Source organism: Maylandia zebra, linkage group LG16, assembly GCF_041146795.1.
Source record: "Maylandia zebra isolate NMK-2024a linkage group LG16, Mzebra_GT3a, whole genome shotgun sequence".
Classification (NCBI taxonomy): domain Eukaryota; kingdom Metazoa; phylum Chordata; class Actinopteri; order Cichliformes; family Cichlidae; genus Maylandia; species Maylandia zebra.
The window spans coordinates 20709458-20726795 of NC_135182.1; the positions used below are offsets into that span (position 1 = coordinate 20709458).

The following is a 17338-nucleotide window of genomic DNA, read 5'->3' on the forward strand; positions in this document are numbered from 1 at the left end:
TCTTTTAACTGACTGGGTAGTCAGCTGTTAGCTGCTAAGCAACACATCTAAGCAACTTGTGGCACAAAGTTTACGTGTGGAGTTTGAGTTGAACTTTCTGAGGGTATTTTGACAGTATTTGTGGTTGTTATGTATTATACGTTGTGAGACTGAGGAGACTATCAGAGATGATTCATCTCTAGGCTTTCACTTTATGACTATATAAAGAGTAGCCAGAGTTCAGTGCAGGTTTCTTTATAAACCTCCAGAGAGAGACTTGTTTTTGTGGAGATGCATGCTGGTGCTAACCTCATCAACACAGAGCAGCCTGCTTTAGGCTTTAGGCGTGTTAATAAAAGGAACTATGCTGCCATCTTATGGCGACAACTGCACTTCCGCTCCGTCACTACCTGAACTTTCCCAGGATCTCCGGGAGATCTGAACGCATCACAGTGTCAAACGACCAACACACCTGGACTCCTCACGCGGATGTGACGTAGCTTAAATCACCATTAGTTTATTTATTTATTTATTTATTTTTAGAGTTGTGCGCAGACAGAAAAAGAGAGGTAAGTGAACAAAAGGGATTTTGTGAACAAGTAAATTTTATGACCTCTGGGTGGCGCTGTAGTTATTCTCCACAGCAACAAAACCTTCACCTTTAGGCGATATCCACAAGGTTTGGTTTTGTGTCAGCTCCTTGAGATTTCCCTTAAACAGTCCCCTCCTTATCTAGTTTGCTTCTGACAAAAAAGAAGAAAAGTGTTACTGTTGCTCAGGGTTTTTTTTTTTTACTATAAAGAACTGTTAAGCTTTAATAAACAAATTCCAACAAAAAACATACACTGTGCTGCAAGCCAAAAACTGCTTCTTGGCCCAGTTTAATGCATCGTTTTCCTAACGTGCAGTAGGTGTTATCCATTGTCCAAAATCAATATTCATCTGGTTTTAAACGGCAGTTTGCGCGTGGAGATCAGGCCTGGTTCTGCAGGCTAAACCTTTTGAGATGCTTTTATGTAAAACTATCCGCAGACAACTGGGACAGACAGACCTGAAGAAATAATGGAGGGTGGACGCGGTGGGGAGTAGTCAGTCGTGCAGCCCTTACTCATTGGTTGCCTCAGACACAGTAGCTCTCCCTCTCACTCTCTCATAAATGCGCTCCCACCGCCGACCGTAGCAGATAATCACAGGCCACTGTGAGAAGGACACACCTTGCGCTGATTTTGCCAAGGTATACACGGGGATGCGTTTTGATTCACGAAAGGGTGTCATCAGTGCAAGATTTGAGTCGTGCTTTACAGCCTGTCGCGCAATCGCCTAGGTCGCGATTTTTGCGATATTCTTTTTTTTTTTTCCGCATAGGTTAGTGGGCTGCTCTCCCCCAGTTCCAAGATGACTGGAGTTTTCGAGAACTTAAATACTGATATGCATTCGAACCAGATTACCTCAAGCAATTACCACAGCTTGCACAAATCGCAGGAGTCCCCGACTCTGCCGGTTTCCACGGCGACGGACAGCAGCTATTACAACGGCCAGCAGCCTGGGCACTGCGCCGGGTCACCGTTTGGACAACTGGGCACTTACCAGTACCACAGCAGCGCCACGAGTTCTGTGCCATATAACGCAAAGTCATACGACCTCGGTTTCAACTCATCGTATGGTACATACGGTTCTTATGGCTCCAACTCATCGCCAACTCCCGCAGACACAGGTAGGCGAGCTCTCAAGTTCGTTTTAGAGCATTTTGCATGTATTCAGTGGCTTTGTCTTTGACCAAAACGCACTGCAGAACATGTCTGAGTTAATTTGTATGCACAGTATTTGACAAAAATATTATTATCTGACTAAAATGTATTGATGCTTTATTTTTCTTGTATGAATATGTAACACGATAAACTGTTTTATTTATTTCCAAAGAAAGAGCCTACAGATCCACAAAGTGGCCTATTTTGGCTTTTTGTATTTTTTTTAGTAGGGCCTTATAAATATACATAATTTAATCAAATCAGGTTTAAGGTATTTGGGGTACACAAATCTGACAAACCTAAAGTGACAACAGTGCAAATACGCCTAGCAGTTCTGCAACACTGAAAAATGCCCAAACCCTTCGTGCCTAACGTGAATTGCATTTGAATGTTCCCTCAGAGAAAGATGAGAGCGAGCCAGAAATCCGGATGGTTAATGGAAAACCAAAGAAGGTCAGGAAACCTCGAACCATTTACTCAAGCTTCCAACTGGCTGCACTTCAACGGAGGTTTCAAAAGACTCAGTATTTGGCTCTACCAGAACGGGCCGAGCTGGCAGCGTCGCTGGGCCTTACGCAAACACAGGTGGGTCTGCATCTGTGGGCTCATGCGCTGTCAAATATCCACTGCATGTCTCAGTGTGAAAACAAATTAAAACTGACAAAGATGGGATTTAAGGGGGAAATATCGCTTATAATCGATTTTAAGCTTAAATTAGTTTCTTTCTTTTTTTCTCAGGTTAAAATCTGGTTCCAAAACCGCCGCTCCAAGTTCAAGAAGCTGTGGAAAAGTGGAGAAATCCCCCCAGAACAACATGTTGCTTCCAGTGAATCTCCCCCGTGCACGTCTCCACCAACTACCGCCTGGGACTTTCCACAGACTCAAAGAATGAACAATGTCAGCTCTAGTTTACCTCAGAGCAGCAGCCCTCCAAACACAACTGCGCCTTCGTCGTTTTTGGCAAACTACTCCTGGTACTCAACTACGAACTCTGCCACGCATCTGCAGCCTCCTCTGGTTCAGCATCACCACAACTCCGCCATAAGCGCTGGGACAATATTCTGAAATTTAAAAGAGAGAGCGAGCGAGAGAACGAGAAAACGTCGGGTGTAAATCGGACAATACTGGTGAATAAAGAGAAAATAAAATGCCATTACCTTCATTTTGCAGACCTCGTGCTTGCACCATACGAACTTTACGCGCAGCATCTAGGAGATTTCATGGAACCAGACAGGTTTATGGACCTTTCCAGTTTTCGTGCTTACAAATGGTAGACTCAGATTTCTACAGTTATTTTTGTATTTATTTATTTTGTTTATGTGAGGGATGAATGAACCACTATTACCCAAAGCAATCACAGCATGGGCGCGAGCCCATATACTTTTACTTGGACGTCACTTTTTCTTCTTCTTTCTTTTGTTTTTTTTCTCTTCCTTTTTTATGTGTGTTGCCATCCCTGCAAAAAAATAAAATAAAATAAAACATGAATCGCAGGACAACCTGTCACAAATGTAGCACAAGTTAACTGTATGGTGCCTTTTTTGCAATATGACCTCATTTATGTTGTGCGATCAAAACAAAACCAGCTTACCTTTATCCATTCCTCACGTAGTTCATCTGAATAGTCCGGGGGGATAAGTGTTCCGATCCACGTTTGTAAATATTTTACAACAGCTTTTTTTTCATATCCCACCTCGCTTTGACTTAATTTTATTTTTTATTTTTTTGTCTTTTTCTGGCTCTTCATCCATTAACCACCGTGAGCTACTGATTGTCCCGCCCTCTGACTTGTATCAACACTACATTGTATTTTCTTTTTTTGTTCTGGTCTTATTTATTTTAGCAGTGTTTCATATATGGCCAGATTTTATTTAAATAAAATGTTTTCTGTGCATTTGCATCCGAGTTTGTATGTGTGTATAAATACATTCTATGTTCACTAAAGCTGGATTTACCCTCTCAAAAAAAAAAAAGTAAATAAATAAAAATAAATCATTTTAGAAAATGAAGGCATGTCGATGCATTAAGATTTATTTATTATTATTTATTTATTCATTTAATTTAATTTTGTGCCTTTTTTTATTAAATGGGTTTAAAAATAAATAAATAAAAAATCTTAGGAAACAATTTGTTGTAAAAATGTAGCCTGTAGTTACATGAAGGTCTTGTGGTGCTATATCACGAGCGTGGACAAGCTCCAGGGCATCCAGGGGGACTCCTGAGTTGTCTCGGTTGAAATTTACTTCTGACTGCCGCCAGCAGCTGCTTATCCGAACCGAGGCTCGGGCAGGCAGGCAAGCAGAGACAGAGGCCCGGGGGGCGCACGCCGAGCTTAGAGCGACAACATCATCAACACGCCTTGGCATGCGAGAGGAGAAGACGAGGGTGGGTATGAATGAGCACAAGCTCGTCAGACTCTGTGGAGTCACAGAGCCGCTTTCCAGACGTTTTATGAACTCAACCTAACAAGAGAAAAGAGACAGGAACTCGAGAGCCAAGACAGCCTGCAGCTACAACATCATGGAAACATTTCTCACGCCTCACAAGCGAGGTCTCTGATCTTCGAAGACGAGCAGCTTGACCCACATTATTTGGCTGCTTGTAGGGCCTGTGGGCAACATGGAAAACACAGGCATACGTCCAAAAAAAACAATTTATTGGAGCCATGCAGGAAACCCTGTTTTATTATAGATTTAATTGAGAAAATGTTTATTAGAGATGTTTTGACTCCAACAGACAGGTAGAGCGGGGCTCGTGTTATTTACACATGGCTCCCACACAAAGATGGTGATATACGGTGCATGGTCCCACACGCTTCTCTTCAAAAGACTACAGGCCATAAAGTGGGACCTCTTCCTTGTACATAATTAAGACTGCAGCTTGTCAGCGGTTGCTGTATCTGCATGATGAAGCCCCCCACCAACCACCCCCCCCCCCCCCCCCCCCCCCCCCCCCCCTAGGGCTGACAGTATCAGACACATGCAGCCCCCCTATGTACATACGTCTAAAAAATCAGTGTTGCAAATAGTGTACAAGCGTGCACTTAAAAAATGCTCCAAAATAACACATTTTGCTTGCTTTAATTTATTGTTTGCGTCATAAAATAAAATAAAGGGGGGGGGGGGGGGGGGGGGGTTCTGGGTGCTTTCTGTTGCTCCCTGTGATTTCATTCATGGATTAGAGCTGCTGTGGTTTATACTTTTTGCATTTCTCTGGGCAACTTGTAAATGCCATACCCCCCTATCCTAATTTATACCCTGATCTGTAATTTCATCCAAATTTGCTCTGGTTTGAGCATTCTGGCTTTCAAATCTGAAAGCCTGCAATTACTATATAATTCTTCGCAATTTTAGATGTCCTAATATGGGGTGTAATTTTTACACAAGACAATTTCCCGCTATTTCAAGCATCAACATTGTCAAAGTTGTATGTACATAATAAATGGGAATATCAATGCATAGTTTTTAGCCTAACATCTTGACTCGACGGTAATTATATCCGTGTGGAGCCTACGCAGAATTAGCCTGAATTGCATGGTAACTGCTGCTTTAAATTTTAAAAAATTACTCATAATTTCCCCCAAAGATTACCAAGATCTCGAGTGCACAATGTCATCAGCGTAATGAGGAGTAAACATTTATGCTAATAATCTACATTTTTTTCCCCATCAGCTATAAAGAGGGGAAATAAAGCAGACATTTTCAGTCATATTCTGAACTCTGCTGCTATAGCTTAGACCGACACATGGGACACATTTTGTGGGATTTAAGCGCTCGTCTTGAGTCTGTGCTGAAGGACTGCTGCTGCTTCTTGCTGGTGGTGCTGATCTGCCTCCATGCTGATATCTGAAAATCCAGAGAGGGCAAGCTTGTCTCTTCAATTTCAAGCTGAAAGGTGTGTACCACATGTTTATTTCTTACATTTTAGGGGCTTCGCCGAGTGGCAATGAGGCTCGATTTGTCCATTTCTTTCATTGCGCACAGCCTTTATTAATTTGTATTCTCATCCGTGAATGATGCTGATTCTTTGATGCCGTTTCAAAGACTAGATCCTCAAGAAGCAGGAGGGGTAAAGAAAAATATATTACACGTGGACTATTTTATCCTCCAACTTCAGTGTTAAAGTGCAACCGAGGAGCTTCTTTTAGCTGAAATCTCCCATGGCTTAGAAAGCCGCTCACATGGAGAGAAGATGCAAGGAAGAGGAGACAGAGAAGTTCTTCTTTATAGTCGCTGCACTCGTTACTCTTACATTGTGCTTTGCTCATTTTGAAGCCTCTTCGCATTGACAACTCGGTGATGTACACCTGCAAGCAATTTGTCAGTCTTATACATAGGCTAAGTCTAAAGGGAACGGTGACGAAATGGCACCTCACCTATTTCACTTTTTTTCCCCTCCTATTGCAGCAGAAAATGTCTTTCAGAGCGCTATCTCTTTTGTCAACGCAGAAAGATCCTCGGTGCGAAAAAAAATTGCTCATAATTACCTCAGAGATAGGAAACTGCATTAGAATAAATAAGGGCGAAATTACTGTAATTATGCTGGGTTTGATGGGCTCAGCTCGTATAATCAAGGGGAGAATACAGCGAAATAACACTGACCCTCTTGGATGTGCAGCTGCGCCTTTTCTAAGGCTAGGTAGGCAGATTTATGTTCACTGCAGCAGCAGCAGCTCTGCTTTCCTAATGGTATCGAAATATACGAAGGCCTGTTGTAAATGTGAGGCTGCACACAAAGAGCTCTACATGTTTAAGATTTGTATTAGAATAACAAAGGAGACGGCATCGAAGCAAAGCATGCCATAAAAAACAAGGCTACTACTCACGCTTACTAGTTTAACGTGTTCTACAATAATAATAATAATAATAATAATAATAATAATCTTGTGTTGGTTACTTTTTTGGATGTTGGCTTGAGTCAGGTTTAAACGGACTTCGCAGATGCCAGAAAATAATATTTTTAGGCCGAATTTGCTATTATAATAACATTTATTTATTCATGGAGCTGTGACAGCTGCAAGAGCGAGCACATCCGTGCATCAAAAAAATTGTTCTTTCTTTGTTTTGTTTTTTGAATTTTTTTCTTTGCAGGCACATACAAAACTCTAATTTTTGTAATATATTTTTCAATTCTTTATTTTATTTTTAATTTATGTTAATATTTATTTTTATTTTTTACTTTAATTTAATATTAATTATTCAAATCATTATTTACTTAATTACTTATATCGTTTACTTTGATTTTTCCCCAATGCATCCAAGTGTTATTTGAATTTCTATGAATATTGCTAAAATCCAACTATAATAAATTAATTTGTTTCCTATATCACCACCGAAATGCGCGCGAAAAACAGATCTCGTTCTTCTTTTTAAAATATTATTAATATTTATTTCATTTTTTCCCATGTAGATGGCTATTTCTAACCACAGCCTTCGGCCGTGTTAAACAAACAAGAAGGCCTTTGAACTTTTCACTCTCACTGATCTCCATCTAATCCGCCCTTTGCCAGACTTTTTTTTTCTTGTTGCAGCACCTGCCTCTTGTGCAATTATTCACTTAACACACCCAATTGATCTCCCTCATGACGAAAAAGTGAAAAAGTGAGGATCGTTAAAGAGTGGAACAGAAAGGAGGTTATCTTTAAGAAAGGGCTGAAAGGCGATTTTGCTGAATGACACAGTGGTGACACAGTGGTATATATATATATATATATATATATATATATATATATATATATATACATACACACACACACTGCAGAGACTAGGCCTCGTAACAACACTGTCTTGATGCATTTTTACATGCGAGGCCAGATTTCTAATTCTGAGCTTGACTCCAGAGGTCTGACAACATCTGCAGCCAGCGAGCAGCAGCACAAACACATGCAGGCTAAACGCTAGACATGACCATAAATCTAAACGAGGACCCTTTTGCAGTTAATTCAAACGCGCTCACATGGTGTCTGCTACAATAGCCAACATGATACTCCTTTGTGTCAGCTCGCATTAAACCTGCACCACGCTGAAGCCTTTCTTTTCAGGGGCCAGGGTGGGTAGAGGAGGATGGAGGGGTGGTGGTGATGGCGGTATGGTGGGGTGGGGTGAATCAGACACCGTTCTTGACATAATTTAAATCATATTTTACTGCTTTTGAAACTTTGCACATTATGTACATAAACTTCAGAAACAGATAAATAAATTAAGGTGATCAATACAAAACTAAATATTTCCTATGTTGACTAAACACATTTCGACGAGTAAGCTACACAAAGCCTAAACCCTGTTTCACAGCGTATCCAGTATACAGCACAAAAAAAGGAACAGAAAAAAAGAAAATTATGTACAAAATACAGTGACAAATGAGCTGCTCACCCTCAGGACAATTTTTTTTCTAAAGCAGCAAATCGTCAGGCCTTTTACATTTTTCACATAACATCGGGGCACGGCATAGAAAAGCTTTGCTTGCGTTAGTGCAGCATTAACAACACAGTGTTGTCATTTCAAACACGCTTACAAACTGAACACAGACTGACCTCAAACAGAAAAAACTAGCCCGAATAATTTAACTTAAATAACAAACACGTAGAAACAACATAGTAGCATCTCGAGGCTCTGCGCACAGCACCCTGTGCTCTGCGGTTGAATGCGCTGTGAGTGGAGCGGCTTGATGGCTACCGCTGGAATTTATCGTTAATTATTTGGTTAGAGAAACTCTGCTGTGGCCTAAGTGGCCCTTTTAACTGTCGATGAATGCAAATTGACTTTTATGGCCGTCATCACCTTGGGCCCCGACAATCTGGCGTAAACAAACACGTGTTTTCTAATAAACATGTAGCCTACAGCTCAACAACCGAAGTGTTCACACAAATATGAGTTTGAAAACAAACAGAAACCGACATTTGGAAAAAAAACAAAAAAAACAAACAAAAGCAGCCAAAAAAAACCAAATGATCCTTTTGTCTGCGATTTCCGCTGTCAGGGACGGTCACGGACTGGTTGCCCTCTGGCGCATTGTGCGCCTTTTCACTCTGTCTGACCTCTTCTCTTCTTCTGTATCTCTGCTCGCCGTCTTCGGTATGAGGAGGCCTCTGTGTCAGCTGGCGGGATGCGGCAGCAAACTCCGGGAATCTTGTTGTTTGTTGTGCATTGTCAATGCTGAGCCGCGCTCAGCGGCTGCTGGGCCTTTCACCATCCTGATGCTGAGCTCTCTGCTCACATGAGCTGTGACTGTTGCATAGACTCTTGGTGTGTGGTTGGATACCATGAGGTGTAGCTGGGAATGTAAGATCCGGTCGTGCCCATTGAAGTCTTCACGGTGGTCGGCGAGCTCCAGACAGGTGCCACCGAGGGAGAACCACTGGAAAGTCCACGGCCGGTGGCCAAAGCGTTGCTGTCGATCGTACCACCGCCTTGCTTCATCAGCTTCTTGAATTTGGATCTTTTATTCTGAAACCAAATTTTTACCTGCAGATTTTTTTTTTTTTTTAAAGAGAGACATTAAAATATATGTAAATATATATAACCATTTTACGCGGTTTTACGCACGTGAAAAGTGAAAAGCAAAACATGATAATAAAAAATATAAATTATCTTTATTAATAAACAACACTAAATAAATTATAGTCTATAATAATAATAATAATAATAATAATAATAATAATAATAATAATAATATAAGAAGAAGAAGAAGAAGAAGAATGTATGCTGTGAGAGATAAAAAACATTTAAAAATGTGCAGAAATGCGTCGTTGGCGCAGCTGCGCAGTGAAGCTATGTGTGTGCGGATCACACTCGCCTGTGTCTGGGTGAGACCCAGCGACGCTGCGAGCTCAGCTCTCTCCGGTAGCGCCAAATACTGAGTCTGTTGAAATCTCCTGTTCAGGGCTTGAAGTTGTAAACTCGAATATATAGTCCTTGGTTTTCTAATCTTTTTCCCTTTGCCGTTGAAGCGCACCTCTCCGCCTTCCACCACTGTGTTTTTCTCTGTTTCTGGCGCTGGCAGAGACACAGAAGAAAGCAAAGAAGAAGAAGAAGCAGAGAAGGGGAGAAAAATGAGGAGACAGTTGTAGCAAAGAGTGCTGCACAGCAATGAATACTGCAGCGCAAGTTTTACAGGCTGTACTTTAGGTATAATTACCCTTAATTGCATACATTGTTTATAGCCTTACGCAATAAATAATTACCAAGCCTAATTCCACATCTGGGTCGTCTTTTTTGCCTACACCGTCTAGTGGAAAGCCGTACCAGCACAGAAAGTTGATATTTAGGATCCAGAGCACTCTGTGGCACACTTACCTGCATCTTCTAATCGTGTCTGCGTGAGTCCCGAGCTGTTTTGGTAAGTCTGTACTGTGCTGAGATATGGACTGGTGGAATGGCTGCCGACGGAATTTACGTATGGATAACCCAAGGATCTGGGGAACGACGAGGCTGGACTGTAGCTGTCGTGCTGTGTGTGACCTGCAGAATGTAAACAGTGCATGGGATAGTGTCCGTGAGACATGGAGGAAGGCGACATTTGTTGACTCGGGGGTCCAAACTCCATGAAAACGGTTTTTCCTGAGGCAGGGCTATTAAGACTTTCTGGAATCGTAGTCATTGTCATCTCTTCTGGCGGTTCCCCTTGTCTCGCTTTTGTTGTTTTCCTTCTATGATCTCAGTGAAGGACGGATCCCAATTTAAGCCGAACAGATTTTTTCTCTTTCCATTCATAAGAAAATGTAGTTTGTGCCCGTGAAAAGTCCTAGGAATGATGCTGTGGACCAAGACAAACTCGCTCAAAGGTTTGAATCTCGGACTCATGAATATTCATCAAGACTGTCGCTGATTGGTCCACTCTCTCCAAGAGGGAAGCCGATTGGTGACGCTGGGGCTAGGTCCGAAGAACCTGATAAAGTCAAGGAAAACCGCAAAACCTCAGATTTCCTCCTGACATGTCAAGATTCACCATAATAACATGATTATTATTTGTAGTAGTGATACTGCTACTGCAAAAAAAAAAAAAGGCCAGTAAACTTAAATATTCGGCTGCTCTTTCTGCATTAAAGCCTTTTTTTCTTAAGATGATGATCACAGCTCCCAATGCTGCATCAGGAGTGAACGCGTATTAGCATAACACTAGCGTTCAATTTTCATAAGTAGGCCTGTAATTAGTCATGTATTTAACACTTAGTGCAACTTGAGGTCTCACCTGGCAGCAGAGGGACTGAAACAGCAAAGTCTGCAATGATGTGAAATGAGAAGCTTCTCTGTCTGAGGCCTGATGATGACAAGAATAATACCAACTAAAAAAACAACAACAACACAGCATCACAGCATATTACGGCAAATGTAGCAGAGCAATCCCTTTAAATTAAACCCGGGGATACTGCTTGTATTTAAACTACAGTTTCCAAATTTAGTCTTGCAAATTTAGGCAAACTTGCGGTTTTATTTTTGCGCATCTTTTTTTTTCTTTTTCTTTTTTCCCTGTTTTTTAGGCCGGATGGACACGTTTTCTAGTCGCTTTCCAAACATCTTTACGCACCCTTTTTGCCGCAGTCAATTTACTGATCACAGTTTAGTTAAACACCGCCACCTTTGATTATTATGAATCTAAGTGAGGATGGGGTGCGGCCAGCCTCCCACAGTCTAACAAGAATAATTGTCGTTTGATTTAATTGAACTTACTACTGAAAAGACTGGAGGCAATTTCCCTCAGCGGCAGATTTAGAACAAAATTCAAATTGGTACAGGAGCTGCAATTTAAAATATAGATACACATACATATCTGTTCACTTACTCAATTTTTTTTAAGTCGTGAAAAAAAGCAAATAAATCCGCATCATCCGGGGTCAGGGAGCCTCCGCGGGATGCACTTGAAAGAAGAAGAAAGTATCCAGCAGCAGCAGCAGCTCTTCATTTTATTAGGCTTCATTTGTAGGCTGCTTCTCTTCTGGTGTCTGCGCAGAGCAGAAACACAGCCTGGCTGCTCCATCCGTAGTCCCTCCATCTCCACCTGAATAACAAATTAAAGGCAGTTAAATTCCGTCACTGTGATTATCAGTATAATTACATAATTGAACTCATAGCAGAACTAGCAAGTTGCAAAATGTGTTATCAAAATGCAGGCGCTGACATCACGGCGCGTGTGCCACAATGTGCCAGGCGGCTGCGGATGCCTGAATTTAAAGATTTCTGTGAAATATTAGGCTATAACGAAAGCTGGTCCCTTGTCCCCCCTAAAATAGGCCAATTTGAAGTGATTTCTCTGGAATTACTTTCGAAAAATGCTTCAAGATTTCCTCTATCAACAACGACAATGATAATGGTAGTACAACCAATAATTATCATCTTCCAGAACAGAGGACAGATTTTTATGGGTACTTGGTGGGTGCGACTGATAACTGTCATTATTTTCCCACGATTATAGTATCTACAGACAGCTGTGAAGCAAAACCATTAACAGAATAGAGGCAGAATTTGCAGAAAAATGTAAAATAACACCCTAATAATAGCAATAATAATGAGAGATTTTTATGTCATTTGGAGACGAGGAGAAAAACATCCTGCATAAATTATATTCATCCCATTGATCCTTCTTGCAGAATCAAACATTTACAAACTTAATTTGACAACTATTTATTTCCTATTTAAGGGGGATTTTTTTTTTCTCTCTCTCTCTTTTTCAAGCCATCCTCGGTGTGGCTCGGACGAGGCAGGCGCGGTGATAATATTACCGCTTTCATTAATAATTTGACTCCTGCGCACGCCGGCAGGAGGGCAGCGCAGGCCACAGCGGTCCTTCCTGCAGCGGGGCAGCACGGCTCTAACTAGCCACACTAAAAATAAAGTCCTCCATGCATGGATGGAGCGCGGAGGCAGGACTCATTAGGAGTGAGTAGCTCTGTGGCTGAGGGTGTTTTAACACCTGCTGCTCTTCACCTGAGGGTTAGTGCAGAGGTGGAGAGACAGAAAGAGAGAGGGGGGCTGCTGCTGCTGCTGCTTGTGGTGGTGATGGTGGTGGTGGTGGGGTAAACGGGCCAAGATGTCACAGACTTCATTTCAGTCCGGTGATAGAAAGCCCTCCTCAACTGCCATACCAACCCACATTTTAACAGCCGCCAAATATTACCCCGACCGCGGTGCGCTGGTAAACTGTGCATCCATGCTGTGTGGAGGCTCAGCTCCCTGTGCACCCTGCAGGCTCTGCATGGGAGTGATGATTAATTACCAACACTGGAGGTGCAGGGAAATTTAAATCCTTTTTTTTTTTTTAAATAAAATAAAATCGCAATTCCTCTTCCTTAAACTGCAAAAGATCAAATATGCCTATTAGGATATGTATATTTCCCCCTCCTTCTGATTTTAGAATTTCTGAGAATATTGAATTATTTCCGAAGTGTGCAAATCCTTCTTTTTTTTTTTTATTGCTATTATTATTATTTACTAAATGGTTATAGGGCACAGATATCTCAAACAGCACTAACAATATAACTGATGTAAAATCTTATTATTAATAATAATAATAAAGATGAATACAGCAGGCCTCAGCACATCATCAAATCCAAATGCAATTCGGTGAGTGATCTGCAGCAGAAATGTCAAACTATACGAAGGTTGCATTTCACGTTTTTAAAGGCAGCGGATCAGACAAGTGAAATTGCCTTTTGTCCTGCTTCTTCTCTGGCGTTGCTTCGCGCTGCCATCCTGTAATTTGCAGCCTCAATGAACGAAAACTAGATGCACTACAATTAACTCGATTCAATGTCTATTTTCATGTTCAATGTAGCATCAAAATGCGAATTGATTTTGTTTACCGAGTTACGTGTAAACAAAAAAAAAAACAACAAAAAATGAATCATAGTATCTGAGAGGCAAGATTGTCGCATTGGTTAATTTATTGCATTATCATAGGGGTCAAGAGGGAGAAGATGAAATCATGTTGGGTTTTATTTGACTGTTTATATAAAACAGAGAAGGACGCAGAATTTATTTTGGACAGCTGAACTCAAATTTGTTTGGTGTCAGTTTTTTCCCTCAGAATATGTTTTAATAGCTAATGGTGCATTTCTGTGTGATAATCGGAGTTGACAGTATATTTTATCAGCTCATCATTTATGTTGTGTGAAATGAAAATTTTTTAAATATATTTAGAGTTTTTCATTTTCATTTTCTTCCTGTATAAATGTGACTTTTTTCATTCAATTTCACATCCTAATTAAAACATGCTTGTGTTCCTCATTTGATTTTAATTGACAGTTTATAAGCAGGACAAAGTTAACTTTGCACTTTGTCATATTTTAATAGCAAACTAAAATGTTTTTTTCTCTCTCCTTGTTTAAACAATTAAAAAAATGAAACTAAGAAATTGTTCGGGATAACAATCATTATTTTTGTTTGTTTTCAGGCTTTGGTGACCTCATGAGCTCCTGCTTCTCATCACTTTGGGAGGAACTGGACAATCTGGACTTGTTGCTCCGGAAGTGACTGACACTCTTATAAGTGCTGAAGCCTGGAGGCAATAAATCAAATTGAAAATATATATATTTATATATTTGCTTGTTTTTAAAATATCCTTTCTTGATTTTCACACCTGTGGAAAAACATGATGTCCAAGTCTTTCATATCCAGCAGGGCCTCCCTAATATACCTCTAATATGCTGGCTGACTGACTTAAGGTGGCTCATTGCAGAGCTGAAAAGTCACATTTCAAACTCCTTTTTTTCTTTCCATCTCAGTGCTCAGAGCAGCTCTTTCTTCAGAAAGCTGGGGGTCACGGTGTGGAAAGGCTCCTAGTGAACTGGTAGAAATGCTGTCCCCATTACAGCAGCAGCAGGGGTCAGGCCATGGCAGCAAGCATCCAACCTGACCAAAATTGGCTGCAAAATGACCAATTACCTGAGGGAAGGCTGGGGAGAGAGGACTTGGAAAAATATGACTTTTACTTAATTCAGCTAAACTGTAAAAGAAACTAGTGTCAGGCGGATGCTTCATACTTGTGGACATATTGCAGAGTCCCACTTGTTAAGCTCCACTTTCACGTTAACAAATTAGATGGAGAAAAAAATGAGTGAAAAATTAAAGTCTTAGTCTGCGCAGTGATGCGAGAGAGATGGATGACAGGGGTAGAAATCAATAAAATGCATCCATAACGGAGAATTATTTCACCTACAGTAAAACAACGATTGATTAAACATCTTTACATGCAGGCCTTATTGAATTAATTTCCCCACAAATGGAAAACATGCAAATTCGCCAATTAAGTCATTTGCCCATGGAGAGCTGGGCTGCTTGACGTTCAGCTGCCACTGCGCCTTTAGTCTGAAACCCTTTTTAGTTTTTGTTAAGAGTTAAGTCTCCAACAAAGACAGGAAGGAGGTCAGCACTCAGCCAACACCTGAATGCGCCTCTCTTTTTTGTGCTCCCCTTGATCCCCACAGTCTGTGCCTGTCATTAGTCTTAATGATGGAAAATTGTCATGTTGATACAAGTCTTGCTCTCCCCCTCTCTTCTTTGTATAAGTAGAAGGTGGAAGCTCCATTTGTAACAAAGTTCTTTGTGACTAAAAGCCGTGGACATTGCATTTGTGCTGGGGGAGAAAAAAGGCTGTAGATGCTCTTTCCATAGCTGGGATAATTATTCCTACTGTGACCTTAATGATTCGCTCTGTTCATCCTGCATCTCATCCACGTGCCAGGCCCTCAGCAGAGCCCTGTGTCAGGGAATATGAAAAACCCATATAATGAAACCATTTTGGCTGATGGAAAAAAGGGGCTACTGAAGCTGCACTTGCTACAAAGACGGCTCAATTATATGAGTAATTGTGATAATTTTCCCTCCATTCACTGCCTTCTCTGAAAGGTAAAAAACACAGATGCTGAAAGGGAAATTACTTGGACAATATATAATCTGTGAAATGGTCACAACAGAAAAAAAAAAGATGACTGTAAGAAAGTGTAGGACTATAAATAGGTATGTTAATGCAGGGCACATAAATACACCCTCAGAAGCTCGCAGACATAAACAAACAGCTCTACACTGTGCGAGCTCATGTGAAGAGCAAAAAAAAAAGCAACAAATGACCAGTGGGGGAAAAAAAACATGATAAAAGTAGATATGCAGCTGCCAGAAAATTAAACCTCCTTCTCCTTCCTTTTGACAAATTTCAGCTCCTGAAAATGCACCCCCATAGTTGGCTATCATTTGTTGTTCTCTGACAGGAAAAGGATAATTACCTCTCTCAGAGGCAGGAGGACTGACATGCCCTTTAGACTTTGCCATGAATGCAGAAGCTTGATAGAAAGCTTGAGGAATAATTTTGTTCTTTGGCTTTTCCTTTATGTTCGAGAGCATGTTTTATTCCGAAGAACTTGGAGATGGCAGTATTGTAGAGTGCATTAAACCATGAGTGTTCCTACTGTAAATATGACATCCTGGTGTCTATCAACGTCTCCATTCGGGAGGAAAAAAAAAAACTCTGAAATGCATTAAAATTTCAATTTCATCTCGCTGCGAGACAGACGAGATAGTGAGATATGCATTACTTTTTCCTTTCGCAGTGGGTGTTGGATTAAACATTTCTCCTTCCTTGGTGGGTGAAAAATATATAAAAGCATTTTTTTCTGTCAGGCAGAAACGTGGCTGTAAATCCAACTTCTGTGGAGACCTAAATGCATTGTGTTCTCAGAAGCAGCCCGCCTATGTAGATCTCCATTAAAGGAAACATTACATTAACACTTGCTGTTGTGTTTGAGGGAAACAGCAGATGAAGAAGTAGTCAGATATCCACACTAATTGTTTTTAACTCTCAGCCAGCTGATTCTTGTGAATTGTTTCATTATGGACACCATCATTTCCCCCCTCCTTAAAAGAAAAAGTCCATTTTTTTTCCCAGGTAAACCTCCCGCATGTGCATCCGCTGACCCCTCGGGCCCTGCAATCTAGAATAAATCTTTCCAGACAAGCTGAGCAACATTACAGCCTTGCAGCTCAAACACTTGTATCGCACTCAAATGATGAGTCTCTGTCACACACCATGTCATCAGTTTCACCCCCAACCCCCCAATAACTTCCGTCCCATTGAGCAGTGTTGTGTGTTACGGGGCCAAGACAGCCAGAGACCCCCCGGTCTTACTTGATTGTGCCTCCAGTAACACAGAAAAGCAGCTAGGTCCCGGCACAAGCCTATACTCAGCTTCATTTTTGTGTAACACACAAATACACGCACACACGCTCTCTCCATAAACCACCAATCTCAGTTCGCTGCACCCCACTGTGAACTTCCTGACAGCCTCCAGAAATGTTTTCAAGTTGTCAAATCTCTACGGTAATAGTCTGGGAGCAGAGAAAACAACAAAACAATAATCATGTGATCAGATATTTAGGTTATGTAAGGACCGTAAGAGCCTGTTTGGGTTGCATCTCTCGGGCTCTTTCATTTGCTGTTTTCACTTTGTTTCACATGGAAAGCTGGTGAGGTATTTAAACAGTTTGGACTCCTTGGCACTGAACCAAATTGGCTTCTCAAATCACTTTACTTGCTGTTCTTTGCAGCAGCAGCAGCAGCAGCTGAGACATTTGAGCACAAATTTGTTGTTTTGCAAACAAGTTTATGCATCCTGACCGCAGCGA

General features: G+C 41.1%; 2 protein-coding genes across 2 annotated transcripts; one reads left to right on the forward strand and one right to left on the reverse strand.

The window, feature by feature from the left end:
• Nucleotides 1–1153: 1153 nt before the first annotated feature.
• On the forward strand, nt 1154–3683 carry dlx2a (distal-less homeobox 2a). The gene is made up of 3 exons (XM_004557728.3): nt 1154–1693; nt 2128–2312; nt 2466–3683. Exons 1-3 carry the CDS (start codon nt 1375–1377, stop codon nt 2790–2792), a joined length of 831 nt encoding a protein of 276 aa, XP_004557785.1. The 5' UTR covers nt 1154–1374; the 3' UTR covers nt 2793–3683.
• Nucleotides 3684–7851: 4168 nt separating this feature from the next.
• dlx1a (distal-less homeobox 1a) lies at nt 7852–11860 on the reverse strand. The gene is made up of 5 exons (XM_004557727.4): nt 11508–11860; nt 10917–10985; nt 10022–10613; nt 9522–9721; nt 7852–9190 (listed from the first exon to the last, which is right to left on the reverse strand). The coding sequence occupies exons 3-5, from the start codon at nt 10329–10331 to the stop codon at nt 8939–8941; spliced, it is 762 nt and encodes a 253-aa protein (XP_004557784.3). The 5' UTR covers nt 10332–10613; nt 10917–10985; nt 11508–11860; the 3' UTR covers nt 7852–8938.
• Between the last annotated feature and the right edge of the window lie 5478 nt (nt 11861–17338).

Excerpts from the sequence above, each read along its gene's own strand:
- dlx2a (XM_004557728.3), top strand. The coding sequence starts at position 1,375 with ATGACTGGAGTTTTCGAGAACTTAAATACTGATATGCATTCGAACCAG. Across the intron at positions 1,694-2,127 it reads GCCAACTCCCGCAGACACAG|AGAAAGATGAGAGCGAGCCA; the intron begins GTAGGCGAGCTC and ends ATGTTCCCTCAG. Across the intron at positions 2,313-2,465 it reads TGGGCCTTACGCAAACACAG|GTTAAAATCTGGTTCCAAAA; the intron begins GTGGGTCTGCAT and ends TTTTTTTCTCAG.
- dlx1a (XM_004557727.4), bottom strand. The coding sequence starts at position 10,331 with ATGACAATGACTACGATTCCAGAAAGTCTTAATAGCCCTGCCTCAGGA. Across the intron at positions 9,722-10,021 it reads GACACGATTAGAAGATGCAG|CGCCAGAAACAGAGAAAAAC; the intron begins GTAAGTGTGCCA and ends TGTCTCTGCCAG. Across the intron at positions 9,191-9,521 it reads TGGGTCTCACCCAGACACAG|GTAAAAATTTGGTTTCAGAA; the intron begins GCGAGTGTGATC and ends AAAAATCTGCAG.